This window comes from Leucopleurus acutus, assembly GCF_964270905.1.
Source record: "Leucopleurus acutus genome assembly, chromosome: 19".
Taxonomy (NCBI): Eukaryota; Metazoa; Chordata; class Mammalia; order Artiodactyla; family Delphinidae; genus Leucopleurus; species Leucopleurus acutus.
In genome coordinates, this window is record NC_139161.1 from 29,517,184 (window position 1) to 29,530,086 (window position 12,903).

The following is a 12,903-nucleotide window of genomic DNA, read 5'->3' on the forward strand; positions in this document are numbered from 1 at the left end:
TGCGGCCTGCGCGCATGCGTGCACGCGGGCCGCGCCTTTTCTCACACCGCACCTTCCGCTACCGTGGTTACCGTTGGTGTTTGCGAATTCCCAGCGGCAACTGAGTCGCGGAAGACCAGCGCCGCCGGGTTTCAGCTGCGGTTTGATAGGCGCGCGCCCGCGTCACGTGGGCAAGGCTCCTGCTCGGTCGCTGGCGGGCCGCTCAGCCGGGAGGAAAGAAGCTTGTGGCTACCGCTCACCCTCCCACTGCGCCCTAGGGCTGGCGCGCGGATAAAAATGGCGAAGTGTGGGTAGCTGGCGCCGAGCCCGAAGCGATGGGGCACGCAGGTGGGGCGGTGGTCGGAGACCCCTGATGTAGGCGCCCGGCTGTTCTCCGCGGCGATTTGACTTGGTGACCTCAGGCCGGCGCCTAACAGGTCAGACCACGGACTCCGCGGGTCGCCGAGCGCCCCGCCGAGAGCCGGAGGCAATGGATGAACAGAGTGTGGAGGTGAGGGGGCTTGAGGAAGGTGGTGCTTAGTCTCCCTCGCCACCCGCTGAGCGTTCTTTATTCGAGGCGCTTTGCCCTAGTCCACCCTCTCGTAGGACGTGTTGCCCTAGTCCCCCCACCCCGCCGCTGCCTTTGTGGAGGGGGCTGGCCCAGTGCAGAGCTCCGGCTGCCCTGTGCTCTGACCCGCAGTCAGGTGGTGGGTATCCTGGCGTTTTCAGGATGTCTTGGCACGGGTACTCATCCCCACAGGGTTTCTGCAAACTACAGCCTGTGCAGAACAGAACTGCAGATTCTTTAGACGGACGTGCGCTGCGACTCGCCACCAGTTCTTAGGAGTTTTTGCGCGGATCCAAATCTCCCTCCGAATGGATAATCATTCCCTCCCAGCGGTACATTTTGTAAACATCTGCCCTTCCTAGATTGATTGAGGATATAATTTTACTATCCTGTTTGACTGTAGTTTTCCAGAGCAACCTATTCTTTTTATATATGACTCTTGTAAACGATGATTTCAAACGTTTGGGGTATTTATGTTAATGCTAGGAACTTAAAGATTGCTTATTGGACATAATTGTATAATAATAATAATTGTCAAGACTTGAACCTTGCAATTACTAAAATACTAAATCGTTGATAAGGAACAGCTATATTACCTGGGCACTCCACTTGAAACTAGTTCATCCAATGGTCGTATTTTCCCCCGCCGTACCCCCCATCCCCCAACGTCTGCATCTCACAGATTCTTTCTGGTCCTGCAGAGTCATGGTTAGACTCGTGAGTAATTTTCTCCTTAATTCCTCATGTAAAAGTATTATAAAAGTTTTGTAACCTTACCTTGGTTTTAGAAGAGTTTAATTCCTCTGGAATGGAGTAAAAATAAATGTGAGTACTATAAAAATAAACTTAAAATATATAATAACCTACATTTAATTATATCTGTTTTCTTGTCAGATACTGCCTAAATGGATTCATCTGAGGCTGGCAAAGATAATACTGCTTCTTCTGTTTACGTATTTTTTTTCTTCCCAAAGCCTTCATAGAGCTACCACCAAAATTCTCCATACGGACAGAATTTCAGGCTCAAATAAGTAGCTAGTTGGTTGCAGCAGCATGGCAGAAATTCAGAGCAGAAATTCAGATTTCTGGATTCTGAATCACATTGTTTCTCTCTTGATCAAAGTATGCTGCCATTAATGTATCTTTTTATACTTAAATTATAAAAGCAGTGCATCCCCCTTGGGGAAATTGCAGAAAAAGTCACAAGTTCATAGTGTTCATACAGTCACAGTTTGCCTTTTTTTTCCTTACTGTCACACATCATAAGGGTTTTTTTTGATCATTAAACAATTCAAAAATATTTCTGTGACTATCATAGTCTATGTTAACTCCTGTAACTTAATATTTTGATGTTTGGGCTATAGCCAGATTCTTGCCATTATAATTGATGTTTCCGTGAAAATATTTGTGCATGTCTGTGTTTGCATTCCATATTCTTTTCTTAGACTAGAACCACTGTGAAGCTTAGAAAAAAGGAAGCATTTTTTTCCCAGGAGATGTTCTGAGGTACCCTGGACCTTGACTAACCAAGTCCTGATATGGAATATAGTTAAAACTGGGATGTTATCAACCCAAAATAAATGTAATTGTCAGGTGAATTATTGCAAGCATGCCTTTTACTCATGATTCAGTAGCGTAATCTGGTGAACCTTATATCTTTTATTATTTTCAGAGCATTGCTGATGTTTTCCGATGTTTCATTTGTATGGAGAAATTGCGGGATGCACGCCTGTGTCCTCATTGCTCCAAGCTTTGTTGTTTCAGCTGTATCAGGGTAAGTTGTATCTCTTTTTACATACATTTAGTATATATAGGGTGTATTGTAAAAACCATTTTCTTTATCTTGTTTTAATTTTACATTTTATGTCCTTTTAAAAAATGTCTTAAATGATTGTTTCTTAATAGGGAGACCATCAATGTGTATTGTTTAGTACTATGGAGATGAATAATCATCAAGTCATAATTGCCATGAAGTGTCTGGAAACCAAAACCCAGTGTAATTTTAGTATATTTACATTATTAAATCACTGTACATTTAACAAGTACTTACTAAGTGCTTACCTGCGTTGTGTTTGGGGTTGAGGATACTAAGATAAGTGATGGAAGTGCCTGCCCTGCAGAAGCTTAAATCTAATTGAGAGAATGGTCTTTGTGTTTATATTGAAGAATGTGCAGTGTCCTAAAGAGGCCCTCACAAAGTGCTATGAGACTCAGGAGGGAGAGTTTATACTTGTTTGATGGGTAAGATAGAGAAAAAGCTAGTAATGGGTTAAAAGGCACATAATAAAATCATATAATCTTATAGTTAAAAGAGACCTTAAAGATGAATATAATCCATTGGCTTTAAAAATTGAATGTAGGTGAACCCCAGAAACAAAATTATTAGGAAGCTTAAGATATAAAGCAGAAGAGCTTATTTTGGTTGTGTGTGGGGATTCAGTCACACATCTGCAGGCCATAGTTGAAAACTGCCTGGCCCACATGACTCTTAGTAGATTATTTCCTTTATTGAGAAAGTCAAAGTCATCTAACACGCTCATCATCTCAAAATTTCTCTGTGGTTCCTTATTCCTGCCTGAGGAAGATAAATATCCCTTTGTCAAGAGTAATATCTGTAACACTTAAATCATTTGCTTCCAGTCACACATTTAGCAAATGATGGAGCTGGATTTGAACCCAGGAAGCCTGGGTCAAGAGTCTGTGTTCTTTGACACTACACATCTACAGAGGGCCTAAGTTACATACCATGCTGGTTCTCCCACTCATAAACTGAGAGACTTGATCTTAGCATTGTTTTCTCAAACAATAGAATGTGGATAACAAGATCTGTCTTACAGGATGGTTGTGGCGTTAAATGAGATAAGCTAAAAGGTAATTTAGAAACTAAAATGTAGTTAAGACTTCACCTTCCAATGCAGGGGGTGGGAGGTTCGATTCCTGGTTGGGGAGCTAAGATCCCACATGCCTCTCCACCAAAAAACCAAAACATAAAACAGAAGTAATATTGTAACAAATTCAATAAAGACTTTAAAAATGGCCCACATCGGGACTTTACTGGTGGCGCAGTGGTTAGGAATCCGCCTGCCAGTGCAGGGGACACGGGTTCGAGCCCTGGTCCAGGATGATCCCACATGCCATGGAGCAATGAAGCCCTTGCGCCACAGATGCTGAGCCTGTGCTCTAGAGCCCGCGAGCCACAACTACTGAAGCCTGCACGCTTGGAGCCCGTGTTCTGCAACGGGAGAGGCCACTGCAGTGAGAAGCCTGCGCACCGTAGCGAAGAGTGGCCCCTACCCCCTGCAACTAGGGGGGGCACGTGTGCAGCAATGAAGACCCAACGCAGCCAAAAATAAAAATTAAAAAAAAAAAAAGGTCCACAACAACAAAAAAAGAAAAAGGCTGATGGTGGACACTTGTTTAAAAAAAAAACTAAAATGTACTCTCCATTTGTAAGGTGGTGTATTATTCTATTGTAAAAATAGCAACTCATACATATCATTATGTTTTATAAATGGTAAAGCTGAATGAAGCTAGAGAAATTAAGTAATTGGCCTCTATCACTGTAGTTAATTTATTGGTAGAGTAGATCTGGACTCAGCTCTTTTGATGAAGGTTCAGCATACATATGATCTATGATCTCTGGTTATTACCTTATACCTCACTGATTCTTTTTTTTGTTAAGTTTTTTTTTTTTATGTGGACCATTTTTAAAGTCTTTATTGAATTTGTTACAATATTGCTTCTGTTTTATGTGTTTTGGTTTTTTGGCCCTGAGGCATGTGGGATCTTAACTCCTGGACCAGGGATCAAACCCACACCCCCTGCATTGGAAGGCGAAGTCTTAACCACTGGACTGCCAGGGAAGTCCACTCATTGATTCTTCATTTCTTCACTTTTCCTCTTCCTCTTCCTGTTCCTTACACGTATTTATTTCTTAAATATTGCGCTGGCATTCTCTATTATGAAGTTTCTGGGAAATTTTTATCTACTTTGAGAAATTTGATTTACTGTTGCAGGTTTAACTATCATCTGTGTGCATGGCTCCTAAATCTACTCCTTCAGCATTGACCTATAAATGTCTTATCTGATTGTCCTTCCAGCATCTTGAACTTTGTTCTAGATCAAATTCTTCCTATTATTTTCTCAAATTGACTCTTTTTGAATTCTTTTTTTGTTTGTTTGTTCTTTTCTACTAATCAAACTTGAAACCTCTGACACCAATAATTTTTGTCTTGTCAGTTATCTCCTAGTGTCATTTATATCTGTCCTACCTTTCTGTTCTTATTATTACCATCCTAATAGAGAAATACAGACATCTATTACCTCATGCTTAGATAATTATAGTTACTATCTAACTGATCTCTCTGTCTTGAGTCTTTTCTTCTCTCGTCCATTTTGTATCCTGCTGCCATATTGATATTTTCCAGTAATGTCATTCTTTTTCCCTCCCAGAAGCCTCAGAGATTTATTGCCTGAAGGATAAAGTCCAAGAACATTAGCCTTATATTCAGACTCTCTGAATAATATGGTTCTAACCTTCCTTTTTCAGAGTTGTTCTGGTTCCTGAATTCACCATTCATTTGTTCATTCATTGAACAAATATTAATTGTGGACTTGGAGTTAGGCACTGACTTCTCAAGGAATTGACTTGTTTTCTAGTTGGGATATAGGCAAAAAAGTAAATGGCTATATGTTAGATATTCTTCATAGCATAAAGAAAAATGAAACTGGTTGAGGGTATAGAGTAGGGACTTCGAGAGGTAACTGGCAGGTTGGTAGCTATTTTAGTTAGAGTAATCTGGGAAGGTCTCTCTGAGTAGATGGCATTTGAGCAGAGACCAGGATGAGAGTGATGGGAATATGTAGGGAAAGAAAGTCCCAGGCACAGAAATCAAAAGGGGCAAACACCGTGAGAAAGAAATATGTTTAGTGTGTTGAGAAATGCCAAAGAAGCACTGTGTTTAGAGCAAAGTGGACAGAGGGAGAGAGGGAAAGGAAATGAGTTTGAAGATGTAGCTAGAGGCCTTGGTCAAGACCTTGGATTTTATTTTAAGTGTGCTGCTAGCTATTGAAAGCTTTTGAGTGATTTGAAGTAATTAATGTTTTGAAAGCTATCACTCTGGCTACTGTGTGGAAAGTGGACTGTAGGCAGATGGGGGAGAGTGAAGAGAGCAATTAGGATGTGCTTTATTAGTGAAAGATGAATGGTAGATTAGACCAGAATGGTAACAGTGAAGGTGGTGAAAAATAGGGCAATTCTGGGTATGTTTTGAAGGTAGAATCAATGGATTTTCATACAGATGGGATGTGAGGAAAGTTTTTTACAGCATCTGGGTGAATTAATGGTTTCCCATTCTGAAATAGAAAAAACTGAGGGAAGAACAGATTTGGGTAGGTTATAGATGTAAAAGTGTTTCTTTTTTTTACTTTTAAATTACATTTTACTTAGTAACTACAGAAAACCATTGTTTTTGCTAGTGAGAGCAATATGATTTTTTATTATTAATTTATTATTGGCTGCATTGGGTCTTCGTTGCTGCACGTGGGCTTTCTTTAGTTGTGGTGATTGGGGGCTACTCTTTGTTGTGGCGCGCTGGCTTCTCATTGCGGTGACTTCTCTTGTTGCGGAGTACGGGCTGTAGGCACGAGGGCTTCAGTAGTGGCTTGCGGGCTCGGTAGTTGTGGCACATGGGTTTAGTTGCTCCGCAGCATGTTGGATCTTCCTGGACCAGGGCTCAAACCCATGTCCCCTGCATTGGCAGGCTGATTCTTAACCACTGTGCCACCAGGGAAGCCCGTGGTATGATTAAATATAGTTCTTTCTTTAAAAAAAAAAAAGAAACAAAAAACCAATTTGTGACTCTGTGATACTCCAGTTCAAAATTTTGGACTAGTTCACTTTATTACAATACTTGTAATTTTTAAAATCTTAAAAAAATTTAGATATAATTCACATAACATAAAATTCACCCTTTTAATGTATAAAGTTTTTTTGTTTTAATATGTAAAGTTTGAGATGTTTATTATACATCTAATTGGAGAGGTTGACAGTTAGAAATATGAACCTGGATTTGAGGAAGGGGAATGAACCTGGATTTGAGGAAGGGGACATTAGAGAGATTGAATAATTAGCATATAGATAGTATTTAAAGGCAGGGGACTAGATGAGACCACCAGATTACCTCCTGTGGGAAGAGATTTTTAGGTCTGAACTCTGGGTCACTCAGTGTTTAGATGTTAGGAGAAGGATTCAGCAGGATAATAAGAAGGAGCCAGGAGTAGTGAGGCATCACAGAATTCAACTGAAAAACATGTTTCAAAAAGGAGTAGTTTAGGGCTTCCCTGGTGGCATAGTGGTTAAGAATCTGCCTGCCTATGCAGGGGACACGGGTTCGATCCCTGGCCCAGGAAGATCCCACATGCCGTGGAGCAACTAAGCCTGTGTGCCACAACTACTGAGCCTGTGCTCTAGAGCCTGCGAGCCACAACTACTGAGCCTGTGTGCCACAACTACTGAAGCCTGCGTGCCTAGAGTCCTCAACAAGAGAAGCCACCACAATGAGAAGCTCGTGTACCACAATAAAGAGTAGCCTCCGCTTGCTGCAGCTAGAGAAAGCCCACACACAGCAACGAAGACCCAACACAGCCAAAAATAAATAAATAAATAAAATAAAAAACTAAAAAAAAAGAGAGTAGTTTAGCTGTGTCATATGGTTCTAGCCTGGGAATTGACCATTGGATCTGATTTTTTCTTTCTTTTTTTTTTTTTTGGCTGCACTACGCAGCATGCGGGATCTTAGTTCCCTGACCAGGAAGTGCAGTGTCTTAACTACTGGACCACCAGGGAAATCCCTTGGATTTGAGAATATGTAGGTTATTGGTGACCCCGATAAGTAGTTTCAGTGGAACAGTGGGGGCAAAAACTTGATGTCAGAGAGTGGGAGGAGAATGAGACAGCAAGTATAAAAACTGTCACAGAATCTTGTTGTAAAGGGGAGAAACAAGGTAATGGGTTGAAGGGGGATGTTGAGAGTCATCTTTTAGGAGAAGGTTTATACCTTCCTGGGACTGAACCAGTCGAGAATAATTGGAGAGAGGAGGGGTAATTACAGGAGCAAAGTCCTTGAGACGCTGAGCACTCCACACAATCATATTGTAATATTGTTTATTTGAATGCTTTTCCTTCTCTTCCATCTCATCTCTGTTCATTTGTCCACAGAAATTGAACTATCTTTGGCAGTCCAGATACTTGTGTCATTTTAACAAACTAAGGCCCAGACGCATGAATAGACTTGTCCAAAGTCACATAGTAGTTGGTGACAGACCAAGACTAAACTTATCCCCAGGCCAGCACTCTACCCACGACTCCCTGATGCCTCCACAGGCATACCCCAAAGCAGGAACACTGGCTGTGTTTTCAGGCCAGGTCTTCATTTATCTAGCTGTACTCAGCTGATTTTCTCTCAATACCTGTTGCTGTTTTGTATTTTTTCCCGTTATTTTACCACATCTTTCTCATCCAGTTTTTTCTTACCCCCTCTTGATTTTTAACATTGGTAGCAATTTGCCAGTAATTATTGACTTTGTTCTTAATTTTTCAGCCTTTTAAAATTAGGTATATTTGACATACAATAAACTGCACGTATTTAAAGTACACAGTTTGATAAGTTTTGACAAATGTATACACTTGAAAAACCATCCCTACAGTCAAGATAATGAACATATCTCTAATCCACAGAAGTTTCTTTGTGCCTCTTGGTAGTCCCTGCCTCCTCTTGTGTTGTTCTCAAGCAACCAGTGATCTGCTTTCTATCACTATAAATAAGTTTGCATTTTCTAGAATTTTATACAAATGGAATCTTATAGTATGTACTCTTAAGGGTCTGGCTTTTTTCTCTCAGCAAAATTATTTTGAGATTCATCTATGTTGTTGTATCAGTAGTATTCCTTTTTAAAATGGTACAGATGAACCGGTTTGCAGGGCAGAAATAGAGATACAGACATAGAGAACAAATGTATGGACGCCAAGGGGGGAAGTGGCAGGGGGAGGTGGTGGTGGTGATGGGATAAATTGGGAGATTGGGATTGACGTACATATACCAATATGTATAAAATAGATAACTAATAAGAACCTGCTATATAAAAAAATAAATAAAATTAAAAAAATAGTATTTCTTTTTATTGCTGCATAGTAGCATTCCGTTGTATGCATATGCCGTAATTTGTTTATCCATTCACTTGCTGATGGACATACAGGTTGCTTCTAGTTTTGGGCATTTACAAAGAAAACTGCTATGAATGTTTGTATACAAGTCTTTCAGTGGACTTAAGCTTTCATTTCTCTTGGGTAAATAGGAGTGGAATGGCTATATCATATCATAGGTGTATGTTTAACTGCTTAACAAATTGTCAAACTGTTTTCTAAAATAATTGTATCATTTTACATTCTCAACAGCAGTGTATGAGTTTCCATTCTTCCATGTTAATGCCAACACTTGGTATTGGTATGTTCAGTCTTGAATTTTAGCCATTCTTATAGGTATATAGTAGTACATACTTCCCCCTTAAGATCAGGAAAAAGACAAGGATGTGTAGTTTTATTACTTTGGTCCATTACCCTCCCCCAACCCCTGGTAACCACTGTTCCTTCTTTATGAATTTGACTACCTCGTATAAATGGAATCATAGAATATTTGTCCCTTTCTGTTTATTTCTGGGCTCTCTATTCTATTTCATTGTCCTTATGCCAGTACCAAACTTTTAATTTACTGTAGCTTTGTAGTAAACTTTGAAATCAGGAAATATGAGTCCTCTAACTTTGTGACAAGTTTCCAGTCTTTCACCATTGAGTATGATGTTTGCTGTGGGTTTTTTATGTATGAACTTTTATCAAGTTGAGGAAGTTCCCTTCTTTTCCTGTTTCTTGAGTGTTTCTTTGTTTGTTTGTTTTTGTTTTTTTTGTGGTACACGGGCCTCTCATTGTTGTGGCCTCTCCCGTTGCGGAGCACAGGCTCCGGACTCGCAGGCTCAGCGGCCATGGCTCACGGGCCTAGCCGCTCTGCGGCATGTGGGATCTTCCCGGACAGGGGCACGAACCTGTGCCCCCTGCATCAGTAGGCGGACTCTCAACCACTGCGCCACCAGGGAAGTCTGAGTGTTTTTATTATGAAAGGATATTAGATTTTGTCAGATGCCTTTTCTGTATCCGTTGAGATGATCATGTGGGTTTTTCCTTCATTTTCTTAATGTGATTATTATATTGATATATTATAATTGATGTATTATATATATCATATATATAATTATATATATGATATATATAGATATATTATAATTGATATATATAATTGATATAATTGATATATTGATATAATTGATATATATAGATATATCAATTTAATTGATATAGATATATCAATATATATTGATATATATAATTGATATATCAATTATATTATATATATTATATATAATATATTTGATATAATTGATATATTATATTATATTGATATAATTGATATATTGATATATATAATTGATATATAGATATAATTGATATATTATATATAATATATATAATTATATATAATTATATAATATATATAGATATAGATAATTATATATATATCTATATATATTTATATTATAATTGATATATATTATATATAATTGATATGATTGATATATTGATATATATAATTGATATATTATATCAATTTAATTGATATATATGTCTATATATAGATATATCAATTATATATATATAATATATATAATTGATCTAATTGATATATTGATCTAATTGATATATTGATATATTATAATTGATATATTGATATATTGATATATTAATATATTATAATATATTATTATATTTCTTAATGTGATGTATTATATTGAATGATTTTTGTAGGTTGAACTATCCTTGTATCCCAGGAATAAATCCCACCTGGTCAAGGTGTATACACTTTTTGAATTTGGTTTGCTAGGTTTTTGTTGAGGATTTCCCTTAAACAGTTTTGCAGAGTAGGAATGCTGATTCTCTTGTTGCATATGAGGAAACTTGAGATCAGTCACATGTCTGGTGTCGCATAGTAAGTGCCAGAGCTAGGAATACGACTCAGGTTTGAATAATGTCTCAAGCTTGTGATTCTTCCATTTAATGAAGGAGAGAAATTAATTCTTGTTTTTTAAATTTTATTTATTTATTTATTTTTGGCTGTGTTGGGTCTTCTTTGCTGCGTGCAGGCTTTCTCTAGTTGCAGCGAGCGGGGGCTACCCTTTGTTGCTGTGCGTGGGCTTCTCACTGCAGTGGCTTCTCTTGTTGCGGAGCACAGGCTCTAGGTGCGCGGGGTCTAGAGTGCAGGCTCAGTAGTTGTGGCGCATGGGCTTAGTTGCCCCGCAGCATGTGGGATCTTCCCAGACCAGGGCTAGAACCTGTGTCCCCTGCACTGGCAGGCAGATTCTTAACCACTGCGCCACCAGGGAAGCCCGAGAAATTAATTCTTAAATTGAATGTGAGGGAATTGCTACAAAGGTGTTTCTTTAATATTATTTGAGTACTAATATTGTATCACTGGTTCTTACCTTTGGTTTTGGTTTGGTAGAAACATTGTTTTTCCTCAAAGTATTAAAATTGGCATATTTGTTTTGTGATTAAATTAGATTGTAGAATACAAGGTAAAAATGCTACAAATAATAAGAGAAGGGAAAGATCACTAGCCTGGGATAGGACATAATCAGTGGACATTCCCATGGGACAGCACGTGGATAGAGGGACAGTATAAGCAAATACACAAATAGGATGCCAAGAGTGGTATATATTATAGCAATAAGCCTGTTTTGACTGGAAGGGAGGGGCATAATAAAAAATATAGACTGTGTCATTCCTTACCATGGTCCCAACCTTTATAGGGCTTTTACTTTAGTAGGCCAGGGGAGACAAACAAGTCAGTATACCAAGTGTTATAGGTACAATGAAAGGGGAAGTATAGGTTACTGTGGTAAAGCATGACAGTGGTATTTAAATAGTCTATAGACAGTCAGGGAGTTTTCTGGAGGAAGTGACATGTAATCTGAAATCTAAAGGATGAGCCGGAATAATCTAGTTAAAGAGAATTGTTGAATATCCTGGGCAGAGAGGGGAAACATATTTAAAGACTTAATCTTGCTGGATCCCCTAGGGTGAGGTAGAAGATGAGGCTAGAGAGGTGTGGGCTGAGACCAGTTCTTGAGGAGTGCTATGACTTTAGCAGAGCATTGTTTGAGGGAAAGAAACCTGACCTAAATCTTGTTTTGCTCAGGGACCAAAGAAATGATGTTCAGGGTTGTTAATGGAATCCTTTCCCATCTATTTTTTTTCTTACAGCTTTATTTTCTGTGGTATGAAGTACACTTCCCCCTATTTAATCTTCTATTGTTCTTTAAGGATTCCTTGGGAATTTTATTTCTGAGTTAATTATTTGACTTTAGGTAAAAGCTTAGGTTCTTTCATAGAAATAGGAAGGGATAAACAGAAATAACAGATATTGAGAGTACATAGCTATTGGATTATATATTTATTTACCTCAAAACCTGTTTACCAGACAAAACAAAATATTTAACCATGGAGCTATTGTTTTTGGAAAGGTATTAGCATCTCCTTTGTATATGGTGTAAAACTGCTCCCTATCCAATAATAACTAAAATGGTTAAATTAATAGAATTTGAGGTTTAGTAGAGATATTATTCTCTTGTAAAACTTTTTATAATTACGAGGAAACCAGGTTATATAGATGTTTAAATGACTGAACTGTAGAACTCTTTTAAGACAAAGTTTTGCTGTATTGCTTATTTATGTTTTTCTGTCTAATTTATATAGCCATAATGTATATACCTTACAATTAGATTGCTTTTCAAAAAGGAATTTAGTAGTACCTTAAAATTCCTCAGAGATTTTATGATGGTGGGTTAGTTAGAAGAAAATCATCATAGTGGCTTATTTTGGGGGCGGGTAGTAACAATATCATTATTATTTTCGTGAAGATTATTCACACCTTCCCTGTGAGATCGAGAGTCCTAGGATCACTTTCTTCCCTGTGAGAGAATAGCTTCTTAGTAATTATTTTGGAATGAGTTCTGTGCCTTTGAAAATTTATTCCTGTCGCGATGATAATGAGACAGATTGCCTGCTATTCTATATGTATCTCTATAATTAATGCAGGCACTAGAGAGTTAAACTCATTAAATTTGGTATGTAAGGTTTCAGTATGTACAAATTAATGGTGTTATCTGCAATCAAAATCTAATTTTTTTGCCTCCTTAGCGCTGGCTGACAGAGCAGAGAGCTCAATGTCCTCATTGCCGGTAAGTGTTTT

The 12,903-nt window shown here is 38.4% G+C and overlaps 2 protein-coding genes across 5 annotated transcripts in view; one reads left to right on the forward strand and one right to left on the reverse strand.

Annotated features, from left to right (window-relative positions):
- Positions 1–84, reverse strand: part of PRR11 (proline rich 11) — a gene marked incomplete at its 3' end in the record, with an annotated part of 56,737 nt that extends 56,653 nt beyond the window's left edge. The window contains exon 1 of the mRNA XM_082861433.1: positions 72–84. The remainder of the gene's footprint in view (positions 1–71) is intronic.
- A 26-nt stretch (positions 85–110) lies between these two features.
- The window catches only part of TRIM37 (tripartite motif containing 37), a 116,435-nt gene continuing 103,642 nt past the window's right edge, over positions 111–12,903 (forward strand). For all 4 annotated transcript variants that reach the window (XM_082861421.1, XM_082861422.1, XM_082861423.1 and 1 more), the window contains exons 1-3: positions 111–490; positions 2,220–2,321; positions 12,852–12,892. In XM_082861421.1, coding sequence (XP_082717547.1) covers positions 470–490; positions 2,220–2,321; positions 12,852–12,892 — 164 coding nt within the window. In that variant the 5' untranslated portion in view covers positions 111–469. The remainder of the gene's footprint in view (positions 491–2,219; positions 2,322–12,851; positions 12,893–12,903) is intronic.